Genomic DNA, 18,060 nt, shown 5'->3' with positions numbered 1-18,060 from the left:
AATGTAAGATTGTTTAGAGGAAAGCACAGACCAATTTGATAAGAACAAGATATAGAAAAAGTTGAATAATTGAAAATCTGGTTTAGGCCTTACTTATAAAGCTGAGGTAGTGAGTTTGACTTTTAGTTTTAGAAAATAAAAATCACTGGAAAAGAAAAAAAGAACTTGATACAGAAGTACTTATGAGCCTGTTACCATGGGTTTGAGAAACAGAGGCATTTAGTCAACAAGACTAGTTAGCAGATCCTGAAATAATCCCAGAGCAAGGGTATCAGGGCCTGACCTGGGACCAGTGGTAGGAAGAAAGACATGGAGTTAGTCTGTGAAAGACACTGGCAGCTATGCACAGAGCAATTTATTTGAGGCACAAATAAGAAGAGGTCAGTTGGTGACACAGGCTTTGCTCCTGTTAGTCTGGGAGAGTCTTGCGTTCTCATCACCAGGCATGGTGGCGTTCAGCTGTGGCTGCGGTGATGGCGTGGGGCTTGTCAGCCATTGGGGAGCAGGGCTGGGACGGAAGACCTGACGCTGGGTAGGGTTTATTACACGGCAGGTGTGCTGCACAGGGCTTTCTGGGTGGTGTCGCATTTAATCGTGAAAGGCAGCCCAATTGGTATAAGAATGATTATTTCCACTTTAGAGGTGAAAAAACTGAGATGTAAGGAGATTTAAGTTTTTTCTAAGTTCTCTGTGAGTAGTAGAGACAGAATTTAAACCCAGGTCATGGAACCCTGGGGCAAATGCATGACAGGTTACTCAGCAGCACAAATGTGGAGCCCAGAGGCTAAAACGCTTTTTAAATTATATGTGATCCTTTGTAAAAACAAATCTATTTTTTTCCCAGAACAGTTCACCTATATGTAGTTATGAAGATAATGAGTAAGTCATCGAATCAGGCAACTAGAGGGACATAGTCATGCTCTAGTGAGAAGCCATCAGCCTTGGACAAGTCAGGCTGTTGCCCTCACGGAGGTTCCACAGGTCACTGGACCCTGGAGCTGGGGGCCTGTGACTGGGCACCTCAAAAGCTATGGAACTGCAGGGGAGCTTCAGAAATCAGAACACAGCAGGATTCTGTACCTCCTGGCAGATTATAGAGAGTGTCATGCACAGTAGAAGAGAGGAGGCCCCTGATGTGTGAACAAAGAGCTTATTCATCAGAACCACAGAGTCCAGGGAAGAGAGAGATGACCACGGGGTGCGGGGGGAGGGGTCCTGATGTCATCTCCTCCATGGGAGAAAGTAGAGCGCTTGAAATTCCCACTGACCAGAATCCTTGACCCCAAATGATGCAGAATAGGAGAGGATAAGGTGCAGAGGAGAGAGTGGGCCTGTGGGAAGGAGGTGGCTGGCCCTGAGGATACTGGCTGGACCAAATGAGAACATAACAGTAATATTACTAACGAAGATGATCACGGTGACCACAGCCAGTGTGAATGTTACAAGGCTTGTCTGTCATTGAGCAAGCCAGACTGCATAGGTGACAATCTTCAAGGTTCAGTAGAAATAACTAAATAGGAAATACATAATCATTTCATATTTGCATTGCTTATAAACCATAGAATCAGCATCAAGCTAAGTATTACCAGATCATAGCAATGTAATATTCTATAACATAGACTCTACCACCACCTGAAAAGGGGATTTATGAGAGAAGGGAGCTGAGAAATAGTATTAGTTTGATCATTATGTAGAGACATGGAGACGCTCAGGATCCATGGGCACATCTGATCTCTGCTGCTCGGCCTGCAGGGGGGATGTAACTCCGAACGGGCGTAAAGACACAGAGCGGGAGCCCTCTGCCCTGGGTGTCCTCTGCCCCGGGTGTCCTCTGCCTCACTTTGCTCTAAGGAAGCCCTCAGCAGGATTTTGCAGACGGAGTTGAAGTATTTTGTCGAAACTTGATTAGGTCCATGTTGGACTTGAGCAGAAGTGAAATTGTGTTAGCTCAAGATTTCAGAAAGAATAGAAATTTGTTCTGCAAGTAAAAAAAGCTGGGCTAAAATTCTTTAGTTGGCATATGACTTACAATGTATCTATCACTCTCATTAGTTACTTTAATATGCATTTTAATTATGGGCTAATTAGAAATACAAAAAAGTATAATAAGTATTTGCTCACCACCCGTATTTGTTTCTTGTCTCTTTCAAAGCTATTTGAAATTGAAAAAGCCATACTTTCACATACACTCCTGAGACTGGGATACAGCTTCAAAGATAAGAAAACATGGTGTCCTAGCTTAAATGTGACGCTTATTTTCTGGGAAGTACAGAAAGAAAAAGGTGTGTTTCATTGCGGGGTGTCTTGGGTCGGTCAGGTGGTGTGGTGTGCCGCCAGCAGGAGGTGCTGCTTCAGCCTGTCGCTTTTCATAAGCAGTGCTGACCGGTGTCCTGAGGGCGCTCTGCCGGCATCCAGGCTTTTGTATGCTGGCCGTGTGTGTGCACATATGGTTACCTGCAGTCCCTGTGGTCCAGATGCGCATGATCCTCCTGACACATGGTCACAAGGTCACTAGCACACGTGACCATGCCTACGTCGTCCACCTCACTCCATCTCATCACACAGGTATTTTGTCATTTCACGTTAACCCAAGGAGGGTGAGGTGCAGAGCAGTAAGATATTTTGAGAGAGAGAAGGAGAGACCACATTCACATAACTTTATTACAGTATATTGTTGTAATTTTTGTTTTATTATTAGTTGTTAATCTCTTACTGCACCTAGTTTTATAAATTAAACTTTATCATAGGTATGTATAAATAGGAGAAAAATAATATACATAGGGTTTGGAACTATCTGGTTTAAAGCATCTATTGGGGGTCTTGGGACAGATGTTTTTCAGATGAGGGTACACTGCTGTATATATGCAATAAAAATAAATATACCATTATTTTCTATAATAAGTCACTAAGAAGACATGTTAACTATATTGTTATAAAAAATCTTCATTAACCATTATGCTTTCAAAATTTTCCATGTTTAAAGGTTCAGGTTTAGTTAACTTATTCTAAATGCCCTATAGTATATTATCATAGTGAAACACAATCAGATTTATTCATTAATCCCTATACAGACTTTAAAATTATTGCTGCATTTTCTGTTCTACAAAGAGTGTCAAGAACTGTGTTGCATGGAGTTTTTTTGCTAATGTTTGGTAGTTTCTCAGAGGGCTTCCTAGTCAAACCTACCTCCTTATGTTTAGAAGGTATTTGCCAAATTGTTCTTCTAATTAGTTAGAGCAAAAACACTTGGTGTTGCAATGTGTTTTTCTAGCCCTGGCAAATACTGCAGTATGAGACCAGCTCTACCACTAAATAGCTATGTGGCCGTGGACCAGTCACTAACTTCTATCAGTTTCCTTATCTATAAAAAGGAAGATCTTTCTCAGACACTAATCAGAGGTTGCTAAGACAATTGCATGAGTGAATATAAGGTGCTGAGAAAGCAGCAGGCACTTGGCACGTTCAAGCCGTCATCATTAAACTGGTGCAGACCAAGCCCCGGTGTTCCATGGGTACCACGGCACCTGCTGTTTGAAGGAGCACGTTCCTGCTTCCCAGAGTTCCTGCACCTTTTCTCATATGGATTTGTCATTCATTTCCATTTATATTCTTTGCCCAATTTTCTATTTTATTCCAGTTTTTCTCCCTGATTTGTGAGAGGCATTTAGGAAATACTGACAATTTATTGACTGTATGCCCAGCTTATTCTCCTGTCTTTGCTCGACCTTTATTATTATATATACCTACCGGTTGGTGGTAGAGCAGAAGTTGTTACATGTTGTGAGACTGAGCCATCATTCCCATTAAAATTTGTGTTTGTGAGCCCTGTGTCCTTATTCCAAAATCATGAGATTATGGTTCTGTATACTTGTTTAAGTAGATTAAATCTTGCCATTTAAATTTGGGGCTTAAATTCATCTGGAATTAATTCATTTTTACATATGGCATAGAGAGAGGGCAATGTATGCTTCCTTTACAATTTTATGGCCACTATCCTTTGCTACTGAGAAGTGATGTAGCCCCCATCAGACACCAAGTCCCACCCATGTGGGTTGGAGTGGAGTTCTTAGTCCATCCTGTCATCTCTGTTTTTGGTCTCTCCACCAGAGCCACATTTAATGACTGTGGCTGTCTGAAGGTTTCTTGAGATGTATGGAAGATTGCAGAAAAACAGTACAAACAGTGTTTTTCCACAACCATTTTCAAACGATTTGCTGGCATGTTGCATCAACCTTAAATACACGTGCTGTGTATTTCCTATAAACAAAGACAGTCACCAATGTGACCTCGACACACTCATCAAAAGCAGGACATTGTAGCTGATGCCCTGCTCCATCTCATCATGAGGCCTCGTTCCCCACTGTCCCTGTAATGCCTGGAGAGCCACGGAGCCAGCCACTGTCATGGGGGCCACGCAGCCACCAGCTGCTGTCACAGGGGCCATGCAGCCACCAGGCTCCCTGTGTTCATCCTGCAGCGGGTCCTCCACCTTCTTCTGAACTTCCAACCTCGACACTTTGAAGCTGTAGGCTGGTAGTTTTATAAAATAAAGATTAAGAAATTAAATTTGTCTAGTATTTCTTCATGACTCAGAAATCTTCCTGTCACTTAGATTTTATTGGAATGTGTGACAGAATTCACTGGAAACTCAAAAGGACTAAAACTACTGGTACCGAATCACCATGGCGATCATCGTAAATCACTCTCTGAAATTAAGTTAATGTAATTTTTGTTTTCCTGAGAAATTTGTAAATCCATATGCATTTCAGTGGCAGCTGCCTTCTATCCAAATTAAAAAATCTTTTCTATCTTATGTTCCTGAAACTAAATGTCACAGAGAGAAACTGTATTTGATGTAAATTGCCAGAAATTGTATTTGATGAAAGTGGGTTTCAGCTTATTTCGTGGGCATCTGTTGTGCTGAATTTCTATGATTTGCTCTTTTTTGGGACAGCAGGATAATGCAAAGCCTGTCGCCCGAGGAACCAAGGCCCCGTGTGTGTCCAGTTGACCACCGTGAACACTTGGGAGGTGCAGAGAGGGGTGTGATTTTGCAAATGTTTGTATTACAGCTGAGATTCAAATCTGGAGATCCATTTGGTTTTGTATGTTGGAAATAAGCGAGCGCACGATGGGGAGGGTGCTGAGCGGAGCCCATTTCACAGAGACAGTGGTGCTGTGCCCTCTGCAGGTCTCGCAGCTGTACCTGCGCAGCTCCGGGCAGCCCCGCAGCTCTCTGCCCCCTCACATCTTCTCCTGCGCCGAGCGAGCCTTCCACCAGCTCTTCCAGCAGCAGCGGCCCCAGTGCTTCGTGCTCAGGTGAGCCCGGCCCTCGCCACCCAGGCTCCGGTTTTGCTGGGTGCTTGCCAGGAAAACTGTCCTCGGTTCTCATGTTTATGTTGACTGGTCTTCTCGGCAGCTTGCAGCTCAGGATGCCTTTGCAATAAGTTCATTTGACGCCTTGCAGAGAGAAACATCTTTGTTATTAGAAATAGCCCTGAGAGTGGCGGAATCAATACCCCAAACCTAACCTGGAACTCTATCCGTTTGGAAGATTTGCAGCTTAGAACCAGACTGTTCTCGCTTTCAGACCTTAGAATACATGGGGAAAGAGAGGCCCCGATATTGGCGAACCTGTAAATACAGTTCTCCAAAATGTGGTGCTGCCCAAAATACAAAATGCAAACAATTTCCTTGGGAATGTGGATTTTCCCACCCGCTTCTAGGTATTTAGCTTTCCTCATTATTCCAAAATTATATACCCCAGAGGTTTTTTTTCATTGAAACCTAATAGTGACATTAGCTCAGATGGTTTACACTGAAGCAAAAATTCTTCACACTGATTTAAAAAAAAATACCACAAGAAAAAGAGGTGAAATGTGATTATGTATTGATAAAGGATTAAAGAAATGTTTAGGTCTCAAATGTGATCTGCATTGAGAATTATGTTTTATGTTAGGAGAAGTTTCTACAGGAGGGGACTTTGATAAATACCTGGGGCTTTGCTTTAAGCTATCACCTGTAGTGTTTGTTGAAAACAGAATGTGTAAATAAAACATTGCACAGCTCACCAAAGTGAAACAGAAGAGGGTAAAGATGGAAACCTGGCTAGAATCCCAAAGACATTTAAATAAGCACTTATTTATGTACTTCTGCATTATGGATTTCATGAAAAATTCCACAGAGGGTCAGACTGATGAGTTGCAAACTTTAGTGTTCTGGTTTTCCAAACAGCATGCAAGTTTCCTTTTGCACACAAGCGTGCCCAAGATAAGAGGCACTGGGAGGGGAGGTGTCTCCACCCGTGTTTGAATTCAGCAACTATTTTTATCTTCTTTATTTATTGGGCTTTCAGGTCTTACTTTTACAAAAAGGAAAACATTTTTTAATTGTGGGGAGTGTATAATAGTTTGACAGTAGTAACTAATATTTATTGAAAGCTTGCTAAAGTTTTCAAGACCCTCCACTAGGGGTTTTCCATGTATTATCTTATTTGTTACTCTAGTGACTTGATAAAACAGGCATTATTTGTATTATTAGCACCCTGTTGTTTCTCAGGTGACTGAGTATTAGAAGCATTAGCTAATTCGTCCAGGGTCTCATGGTTAGTAAATGGTGAACCTGGGATATGAGCCCCATGGTGTGAATCAGTAAGTGGTGATTCATTAATCCAGGGCCGGGTAGATGTTGTATGTGTGGTGTGAGCCCCATAGTCTGGCTTCCGAGCCTGAGCAGTGCTTGATCACTCTCACAGCCAGATGCCAGGGCACAGCTAGCCTGCAGCCATCTGAGGGTGAAGAGGCTTTCACCAGCCCACCCACGTCTCCCCTAAAATTATGGTCACAAATCTGTGCATTGACCTAAATTGTTACTGAGTGCACTTAATTCTTATGACAGACATTGGTCCTTAACAAAGTTCTGAGGTGCCACTGAATTCCTATCCTTTGGGAATCTGCCCATTTCAGAGGTCACCATGTCTAGCAGGTTCTTTCAGTAAAGATGCCTGTTTATCTTTGGTCCAGTGATTTCTCCATATACTTGTTCATGGAATCGTCTTTCCAGTAGGGCTTGTGAAGATTCTGCAGAACTAGTTTTCCTGGAACACTTATAAAGGCTAATAATGCCATGGATCAACCACTTAGTCTGAAAAAAAGAGGTTCTCATTCAAGTTTCAGAATAGATAAAACAAACTTGTGATCACAACGGCTTATTATTTATTCTCTTCTGCTTTCAGGGTTGGTGTTTTAATGTAGCTTCTTTATGTTCTCATTGTGTTGGCTAAAAAAAAAGGCTTTCTCCATTGATATTAATGCTTTAAAATTAGTAAATTTAGCATTCAACTAAATACATTGCTAAGATCATTTATTTAGTGTCTGCCATGTCCCATAACAAGCATTTACAAAGAATAATTTAAAATTTGGAGATCAGAACTCCAATACTCTTGGAATAGAAGTACTGTAATTTAGGACTAGACCAGAAAATTTCATACTTTATTTTCAAATTTTAATTGTATTACTAATTTTGTTGTAACACACCCCACTAACACACCAGGCTGCACTTGGAGGAACAGCTTTTAATAATTTGCAGATCTTTGCCCTGGGCTATTACTGAGAGTTGGGAGTCCACCATAATCTGTCTCACCTTGAATTACCTGAAGGCTTGACAGACGGTTTTAATTAACTGGCTGAGCATGTGTGACAGATGTCCATGATCCTAACAGTAAGGTGAGCGAACCTAAATAAATGTTACATACTAGCCATACAAATCACTTTGAAATAAACAGTATAGGCTCTGCCTCTGTCGTGTGCAGCCTTAGTCAACAAGGCTGTTCACATAAGCTTCCAAATTCTGAAGGATCCATGATTGGCACCACCAAAAATCCTGGGTCAGTTTCTGGTTTCATTATGGACTTGGACTTTCAGATCAAGGAATGTTTCCTGAATGGTGAACTAGGAGTTTCAGTTTTTACCTGATATCCTGTGGAGCCAAGCCTCTTACTCCATGTTTTCTTTTCTGTTACTTCCTTGTATTTTATCCAAAGTTTAAATAAAATGTGGCCATTCTGAGATTGTATGAGATGCTTAAAATGCATGTGATTTTTAGCAAGCTAAGAGAGTTGATCATTTCTCTGTCCCTGCTTGTAGCAATAGAGGGAACACAAAGGTGGGCAGGAGAGAGGGACGCATGGCCACCAGGTCACCCCATTTACTCACATGCCTCTGCTTCTGCAGTCGGCAGAGAGAGACTGTCCACCTCCTTGGCCACTCTAGACTTGCCACCTGTTTCACGTTGTTCAAAAGATGCTCAGAGAATACTGCTGAATATTCAGTGCTGGATAAATGCTGCCTTCATTGTCCAGAAGTCAGCCCAGCCCACCTTACCCAGAAGTCCTCTCAGTCTCCTCTAGGAGGTGTTCCTGGTCCTTTACGTGGGGTCAGTCCCTCACTGAGCCTGCTGCATTATAACCATGCCTGTGTGTGGTTCGTGGTTACTTGAGAGCATCCCAGCAGAGGGCGCAGGGAGCTGTGTCCTGCCCACAAAGCCTGATACGGGCTCTGGCTCATGGTGCGCCTCACTTAGCTTCCTAGGAAAGATTGGGCATTATTTTAAAAGGGCAAATGGCATTTTCAAGATTCAGTGAGTGGATGCAAGCAAAATCTCCATAAAAGCAAGATTCATGAAATATCAAATTATTTTGCTTGGTAATGGAATGTTTGCAACAGCAAGTATAATTGTGGAAGTCACATCTCCATCACAGAAGGCCTAGATTGTTTCTTTTCTATAATTAGAAGGTTAAAAGAAAAGGTCTTTGAACCTGGGGAAAAAAACTCTTTATTTAGGGCAGGTCGTTGTCACCTGCTCTACTGGGACTTCGAGGGTGGTTGTTTGAGAAGTGGTTCAGTGTTATGGTCAGCAGAGCTGTTGGGAATGGAAACATTTGGTAACCACTGGAGACTTGAATAAAAAGAAGTAGATTCTGGCTTCTTGTCTGGCAAATGCCCTTTCATCAAATTCATTAGAACAAATGTTCAAAGGACAAATCTGAGAAAGTGCTAGTAAACAGACTTTATATGTATTTTCAATATTTTGGCTGTCTGATGAATAACAACCATTTATAGGTATTCCATCTGGATGCCATAGAAACATTTTATATCAGACCACTTTGGCACTGTGATCATTGTATGGGGATCTTATTAACCCTGTATCGTCAAGCATGAGGAAGAGAGGGCAGCTGTTACTTGTAGGAATTAGGTAAGTTTTGAAGTATGCCTGGAAAATATCAAAAGTATTGTCATTATAAATAACAGTTTATAGTGCTGGTTCCTCCATTAAAGGAAAATGAAAACATGGAATGTTGAATCTGACAGCAAATTCAGGGGAAAAACAGGCCATTTTCGGGTCTGCTGAGTGCCATGCACTTTACTCACCTACTCACGTCTGACCATCTTACCACCGTTGTTTCGGTAGCTGCATGCTTGACGTGCACGGTGAAGTAAAGAGAAGGAAAGCTCAGAGAGATGTACTGACTTTTCCAAGGAAGATGTGATGTCCTTCCTGGAAGGCTCAGAAGGATTTGACAAGGCCAGGCCATGCAGCTTGAGGGCTCATGCATGTCACCCTAGCGGGCCACCACCTGGGTCCCCCTCACACACTTTCACTTACAAAGCTGAGGACGAGGGGAGAGTGGCCTTCCTGCTGCCTGACCTCTCTGCTATAGGCCACCTATGCCGCGTGGTTCTACTTGGTTGGATAATGGGTGGAGGCAGTCCCATCACCTGTGGTCCTGCATCCAGTTCATCTGTGGTCCCAGCATCCAAAATACCACAGGACTCGTGACATAGTGTGTGTACCAAATATTTTGGATGAATGAATCCCATGGCAGAGTTAAATGGTACCATTAGCTCATTAGAAGCTGTTATAGCATTCCCTCACCATCTTTGTGTCTAGGAATTTTCTCTGGTTATTACGTTTTTATGACATTTCCAAAATAATAAATTAATGTTTTCTCTTTCGTTTAGTGGAGAAAGAGGATCTGGAAAGTCCGAAGCCAGCAAACAAATAATGCAACACCTAACCTGTAGGTCTGGCTCCAGCAGGCCTGTATTTGATTCCAAATTTAAACATGTAAGTTTCCTGTTGGTGTTGGAGAATATGTTGAACCAAGAAAAATGTAGTTTACAATTAAAGAGGGACATTGTAATAGACCATATGTTTGACCGTAAGTGGGTCAAAATTTGTGGAAATACAGAAAAAAAAGCTAGAGGCCTGTTCAAGCAAAGGCTAATTTTCTTGTATGTGTTTTAAGATATTTTGGATGAACTCTTTTTTTGCAGTTGTTCAGAACAGTTGGATTGAAAACATGTAACACAGTTAGAGATTGTTGTTCACAAAGACAGTCCCACTTTGGTGTGTAGATACATTGAGGGGTTTGGTCTGATAAGCAGCTTTTGGGGGGGATTAATGGGTGCTGATCATAAAGCTTCAATGTATATAAAGGAACTGATGACATTAAACTTAATGACATTAATGGGCAGGTAATAAACCTTCAACCCCAAAATTGATTTTTTTTGACATATAACATTGTATTCATTTTATGCATATAGCATAATGATTTAATATATGCATATATATGTATATGTGTGTATATAATAATTTAACCTATACTAGTTATATAAATATTACAAAATGATCACAAGATTAATGCCCATGATTACACATAGTTACAAAGTATTTTTGTCCCCTGATGGTAGGATTTGCTCTCTTAGCAACTTTCAAACATACAATACAGCATTATTAACAGTAGTCGCCATGCAGCACATGACACCTGCAAGGCTGATTTACCTTATACCTGGAAGTCTGTACCTTTTGACTTCCTTCACCCAATTTGAAACTTATTTTAAATTACATTCAATAACACTTGCTCTTATTGGATGACACCTTATCGTAATGCTTTATCTGTCTAAAATACTGCCAGGACTCAAGGAGGAACCAAAAGGGCCTATTAACAGCTAAAATAAAGGTCAGAAATTTCACACAATAAAACTTAGAAGTTTCACTGAAGGAGACACCTGCAGGTGCTTGTCTGTAGACAGATTCTCTTATTTTTACCCAGTGGTAGCAAGTTTGTGAACAAGTTTTGCCCAGGATGCAACAGATTGGAGGATGAACTTAAGGTCTAATAGAAGACTCTTGCAATCCTGCACACATGCAAGACGGAACTGCTAGCAGAGCGAACAGAGGCAATTTATAACCAATGTAGAAAATGATCAGAACAGAAAGGTGCTGCTCTGGAAGTCCCTACCTACAGAGCTGACCCTCCACATGTCAGCATTTATAAAGGAAATCACTTGAGAATAATAGAAGTGCATGATAACTGTTCTAAACTTCAGACAAAATGAGACCCTTTTATAGGAGCCCAGTTACTTTAGGGAACTCGGGTTCCACACTCTGCCCTGGCTTGAGCTCACTGGCCCATTCAGATGCCTTTACTCTCCATCCTAATTGCATCCTCGTCCCCTTCCTAAGACACAGCCCCGCCTGTCTAGCAGCCTTCCTGGACCTCCCCAGGACCCCAGAGACACATCCAGAGTCTGATTTATGGAGCTTTCTCCTCCCAGGGTACTCATCACAGTCAGTGGCACAGCCATGTCCTCATTCCCACAGCCAGAAACCTGAACTTTTTTGTGACCGCAGCCTCTTTCAGCCTCTCAGACAGTCACAGTATCACGTCAATCCCAGCCCGTTAGGATGGCTCCAGTTTTCTTCAGGCCCAGGGGCATGACGTGGCCATATGGGGCTGTGTGAGTGGCCAACATGCACGTAGGATCTTATGCTGGCAAGTTCTGGCTGGGCCTAAAGCAAGCCACTTCGCCCTGGATCTTACTGTAGTGTGAGGAAAAGCAGCCATTAGAGGTTATTCTGAACAGCAGTTACCAAAGAACAAATAGTAAAGAATGTACTGACGTAAAGGAAGGACAGTTTGGGATGAGCTTCAGCAGAAGAGAGTGTGAGGCTGAGGAGTAGAGAACATTTTCCTTGTGGTTACATCAATGGCATGAAGAAAGATTTATAAATTAAAGATTGTTATTTGGCGTGGTGGGAGCCAAAGAACCAACTGAAGGGGTTCAGGAGGATGCTGGCCATTTATAAATCCTATGGTGATGTGGTGAGCAGTGCTGTCCAAGAAGGGGTGCGGAGTGCACGAGAAAGGGGGAGCTCAGCACTGAGCTCAATAGATGAGTTTTATGTGGCTGATCCACATATTTCTAAGGGTGCACGGCTGTAATATTTCTAAATCATATCCTTCAAATGATCCATCTTAGAAGTCTGCAGAAGTTCATATCCCGCCTTTGCCACGGGCTTCAGCAAGCACTTCACAAAGGGACAGATGGGTTTGTATCCTGTCACCACAGATACTGCTGTGGTTCCCCTGAACAATCATAGAACAGCAAGGTCAGTTCGGAAGGCCGTTGTTTCTAATCCCTTGTATTTGAATTTATACTGTAGAAGCGGGGGATTTTCCGTGGCGGTAGGCTTATTGGAACACCGAGTCATCTTCTGGGAAAAAAAAACTGCCTGGGACTTTTCACTGATTCTGGCCCCAATGAGTTTCAACTTTAAGAGACATTCAATTCCATTCAAATTCTTAAATAAATATTTATTGAGCAACTGCTTTCATAGAACACAGCAATGGGGTCAGTTTGAGTAAGTCATTCTTTTTATTGAGGAGACCACAGGTTTTTCCTTTTGGAAAATACAGTAGGCTAACTATTGCGGTGATGATGGCACATAACTTGTAGTGGCATAGCTATTAAAATTTTATAGAAAAAATACCATACAATGTAAATAGAAACACGTCATGCCAATAATACTTGAATCAGTAAGTACTGAGAAAATATACACTTACTTCCCTTTACCTATATTTTTATTTAAAGTTTTATTACTGTGCCACATTCTCATTATGTTGCTTCAAAATTAAAGTAAACAGTGAAACAGTACCCATTTGGCATTTTCTTCTGTATTTCTCTTAACACATTTGTTTAGTGCCACCTATTGGTCAAGTGTATAAAGATAAAAAAAGTATTTCAGTCTAACCAATATTTTAAACTTGAATTATGGACTAGCCGTGCACAATGAAAGAATGCCATGTGAGTTTTTATATTTTGTTCAGTAGTGTTTGTGCTATGTTAGCAGTGTGCCATATATGCCTTCACGGTTATTCTAGTAGTGGTAGCCCTGTGGTGCAGTGACTAGAAACAACGATTCTGCAGCGAGATTGCCGGCGCTCAGATCCCAGTTCCACTATTTATAAGCTCTGAGCCTTGGGAAAATGACTTAATCTCTCAATTTCCTTTTCTATAAAATGGATATCCTAGTTATGAGGATTCAAGAACCTAGATATATATACATACACACAGATGCATACATATACATGTATGTGTGTGTGTATATATATATATAATTTTATATTATGCCTATATTATATATTATATATTATATATTATATATTATATATTATATATTATATATTATATATTATATATTATATGCATAGATCTTTAGAATAGTGCCTGGCACATAATCAGCACAATAAAAGTGTTTTCTATTATTATTAACAAAAATAAAATTAATCTTTTTATTCGTTGAATGCTTACCATATGCCAGGCACCAAGCAGAGAGCTTTATCCCCCTGACATTGATGACCACAGATGGAGTTACTCCTGTGTTAGAATAAAGGAAAATGGAAAATGAGATTTGGGGAATTCATGAACTTGCTCAGTGTAATATAATCTGTGTTTAGCAGGAATGTGGGAGCAACTACTTCTCCAAAGCCCTTGTCCTGAGCCATTACCCTTCCGGTCTGGACACATGTTACTGATCATCTTTCATGTCCCTTTTCTATGATAAAAAGGATCCGTTTAATTTCAGATACATCAGCAAAATAACTAGAAGCCAAACTATCTTTAAAAAATCAATTCTAATCCTTTAAATGAATTTTTGAACATTTAGTGTAATATTATACATGTTTAAAATGTGTGTGCTTACATTTAAGTTTCACTGTGTGTTCATTTGATATTAATTATTGGAAAGGAGTAAAAAAAATAGAACCTTCAAAAAAACTAGTTCAAATTATTTTTCAGAAGACATTTCTGTCATCACTAGTACCAACTCAGGATCCTTAAAATTAGATTATTATAGAAAGATCTAAATTTAGAATTTCTGTAAAGATTCAGTATGTTTCACCCAAAAGTTCAAACTTTGAAAACAGGTGTTTTACTATGTTTCACTATTACCACAACTTTTGGCACTTTTGATTCATGATTAGAATCAAAGTGTTGCTTTATAATCTTTCAAAAAATGAAATACTTCCAGGTGAATTGGATGCCTTACTTGAGCAGTGGCCAGAAAGTTAAAAAGTAGCAGCAACGTTTTTTCCTTTAATTTAGAGTAAAATTCTTAAAAAATACTATCACCAGAAACGACAAAGACCAACCCAGGGTTATCAATGAGGTTATTGTACTCCCACTTGTGGCTGATTCAGGAACTGCTTATAACATCCTTATTGGAAAAAAAATAGAAAAATACCTTTGAACTGTCCAGATTTTCAGACTTTTTGGGGTTATCACCATTATCAGAGGCACAGTCAATTGTTAGAAGAAATTTTGTTTGTTTTATAATAAATGTTTAAGGATTAAGGTGTCAAAGGAAATCTTAGATGCCAGGATTAATCTGAAGAGCTTCATTAACAGGATTGTAAAGTCCTGAACTCCCCACCTCTGACAGGACACGTGGCACTAAGAAACACGGCTTCATCTAGAATTCTTATTCTGTTTCCACAGAACAGAGTTGGCGTGGGGCATAAACAGGTTGCAGCCAGGGTTCTGTAGGGCTCATGACTGAGCAGTATGTGTGTAAAGTAAATATGGGTTCAAAAGAAAGTTACAGGCAAATGCTTAAGTTAATTTATTATTTTTAAAATAAATTCTGACTTTTGCTCTATTAACGACAATGATTCCTTCCTTCCAACTCCAAAAAAGCGTTTCTACTTTTCTATTCAAGTTAAAGGCTCAAATAACATGTGTTGAGTTGTGCAGATGTGTGTGTGTGTGAAGAGATAGCGAAGTTCAGCCAGGCACTCTGGTTATCATTATCCTGTTAACATTAGCTGTAGTTGGACACAGAGGATGCTAGGAGTTTGCAGGTTAAGAAAGAGTGACATTCAAACTCCAGGGTGGCATTGTATGACAACAGATGACTTCTTAAATAATGAAATATGCCTGCATCTTTGCTATTTTTCTCCACTTTTATTTTAAAAAATAAGTAGCTCAGTAGACATATCCCTTTTGCTACAGGTCATGTGCATCTTAGAAGCCTTCGGCCATGCAAAGACAGCTCTTAATGATATGTCCAGTTGCTTCATAAAGTATTTTGAACTACAATTCTGCGAGAGGAAAAAATACTTAACTGGAGGTAAGTGTAAAGTCACCGAAGAGAAATGTCACAAGCGACCAGGAGAGGGCAGAAAAATACCAAGTATGATGGCAACAGTGGTGTGTGTGTGTGTGTGTCACAACCGACCAGGAGAGGGCAGAAAAACACCAAGTATGACGGCAACAGTGGTGTGTGTGTGTGTGTGTGTGTGTGTGTGTGTGTGTGTGTGTGTCTTACAAGTGACCAGGAGAGGGCAGAAAAAGTGTGTGTGTGTGTGTGTCACAAGCGACCAGGAGAGGGCAGAAAAAGTGTGTGTGTGTGTGTGTGTGTGTGTCACAAGCGACCAGGAGAGGGCAGAAAAAGTGTGTGTGTGTGTGTGTGTGTGTGTGTGTGTGTGTGTGTGTGTGTGTGTCACAAGCGACCAGGAGAGGGCAGAAAAAGTGTGTGTGTGTGTGTGTGTGTCTCACAAGTGACCAGGAGAGGGCAGAAAAAGTGTGTGTGTGTGTGTGTGTGTGTGTGTGTGTGTGTGTGTGTGTGTGTCACAAGCGACCAGGAGAGGGCAGAAAAACACCAAGTATGACAGCAACAGTGGTGTGTGTGTGTGTGTGTGTGTGTCACAAGCGACCAGGAGAGGGCAGAAAAACACCAAGTATGACAGCAACAGTGGTGTGTGTGTGTGTGTGTGTGTGTGTGTGTGTGTGTGTGTGTGTGTACAGACATGTACATTAAATGTACATACTTGAGAAGTCAGGTTGTGCGTTCTGAAATGATTGTGAACCGAAAAATACCCTGTAATGCGTGGTGAACATTTTCAATATGGTTACTGTATAAACTATATGTAATACGGAACCAAACCAAAAATAGGTGAAATGAACCCTACTTGAAGATAGAAACAACTCAACTACTCAAGTAAAATAGACTATAACTTAAGTATATAGTTCCTTCATACAACACACATTGAAATCTGTTGTAAGTAAAACCGAATCTGTATTTTTAAAATGACTGAATTGAAACAAATCAGAACATCAAAATAATCACCCAGTGAACCCAAACAAAAGTTTCTTATTTGATTTAAATATCTAATGTGTACTTTATCAAAACCCCTTATTTAAAATTCAACTAATTTAGAATTCACCTAGGATTTTACATCTTTCTAATCAAAACAGATTATCCATGCAAATTAATAATATGAATACAATTACAGGTAGAATACCTAATCTACTTGAAGGAGCTAAATATTTTAAAATGTTGCCAGCATGCAAACAATTCTAATTGTAATGATTTTTAAAAGGGATCGATTTTATTTAGCTCTTATCTTAAAGATAAGGTACCTTATCTCTCCTTTAGGATTTGTTTCTACTAGTTTTGACCATAATTTAGAAAGAAATCTGTATTTTGCAGTAAGTATATGTCCAAATCCCATTATTACTAAGTGAAAGTTGGTTATAGATACAAACACACACACACACACACACACACACACACACACACACACACACACACACACACACACACACACACACACACGTAAAAGGAGCCAGAAAAGATAATTTTGGAAGTTGAAGTTAGAGACTTAGATTCTGCAACAGGAGAGTTTTTTCTTTAAATCCGTGGCAAAGAGCTGTATTTGAAGATCTGCCATTTTATGACGACCTCAGAGGAGAAATGTCCTGAGCCTCAGACTCTGGTGTTCAGGGCGTGGCTTTATAACAAACACCGCAGGGAGAATGTCCTCCAGGGGAAGAGTATAGCCTGGCCTCTTCAAGTAGGAGCACAGTTTCCTCCTGAGCTTTCAGGAACCAGTGAAGCCAGGAGCACAGAATGTTGCAAAAGCTGCATGTTCCTGCATCTCATTGCTCCAGTGTGTGACCCTGAGATAAATCGTATCGGAGGGTTTGGGAGCTTGTTAGACATGCAGACTTTGGGCCCCACTGCAGACCTGCTGACTGGAACTCTGTACTGATGATTCCCAGCGATTCCCGTGAACACTGAGGTTTAGAGGCACTGTTCCAGCCCAGCCCAGCTAAAGCTCGCCGCCCGTGTTTATGCAGCATCAGCTCAGACGGAAGTAGCTGGTCTGGGATATAACTTGCATGACTACATTTTCTAGAATCAATATTTCCTTTACAAAGACAATGATACAATAACTGGCTTCCAAAGGTCTTATACATTGCTCATTTTTTTACTTTTCTTCTCTGGATGGAATTTAACATGTCCTCTTCAGGACTGTTCACTTGAAATGGAACATAATTATATGCATATATTACAAAGAACTAGAAAACGATGCAGTGCACACTTGGTTATCGAGCTTCTGTTAATCAGCCACCTCGGTCCCATGAAGTTTCAGCAAAATCAAACCCACAAATACCTCTTGCGTGGCCTCTGCGGGTGGCACGCTGTGACACTGTGATAATGGATATTCTTAGGACAAACCCGAGGCACTTCAAGGGCCTGAAATGCCCTCTGCGTCATTAAGGAGCCCTGAGCATAAACTCTGCATGCTTTCAGCATTGTGCATCGCTGAATTAATTCTCCTCTTGGGAAAGCAGCAACCCCAGCTTCCTTGTAGGTGGGCACTGACACCTTTCTCCACTTTCCATATTGTGTTTCTGCTCATTCCTGTTCTCT

The 18,060-nt window shown here is 40.8% G+C and overlaps 1 protein-coding gene across 6 annotated transcripts in view; it reads left to right on the top strand.

Annotated features, from left to right (window-relative positions):
- MYO16 (myosin XVI) overlaps window positions 1-18,060 on the top strand; it is a 513,550-nt gene that overhangs the window by 239,444 nt on the left and 256,046 nt on the right. For all 6 annotated transcript variants that reach the window (XM_037024949.2, XM_073212365.1, XM_073212366.1 and 3 more), the window contains exons 13-15: window positions 5,192-5,319; window positions 10,020-10,125; window positions 15,354-15,471. In XM_037024949.2, the coding sequence (XP_036880844.2) occupies window positions 5,192-5,319; window positions 10,020-10,125; window positions 15,354-15,471 (352 nt within the window). The remainder of the gene's footprint in view (window positions 1-5,191; window positions 5,320-10,019; window positions 10,126-15,353; window positions 15,472-18,060) is intronic.

This window comes from Manis javanica, chromosome 9 (assembly GCF_040802235.1).
Source record: "Manis javanica isolate MJ-LG chromosome 9, MJ_LKY, whole genome shotgun sequence".
Taxonomy (NCBI): Eukaryota; Metazoa; Chordata; class Mammalia; order Pholidota; family Manidae; genus Manis; species Manis javanica.
The sequence above is the reverse complement of the archived record's forward strand: the minus strand, read 5'-3'. Positions and strand labels throughout refer to the sequence as shown.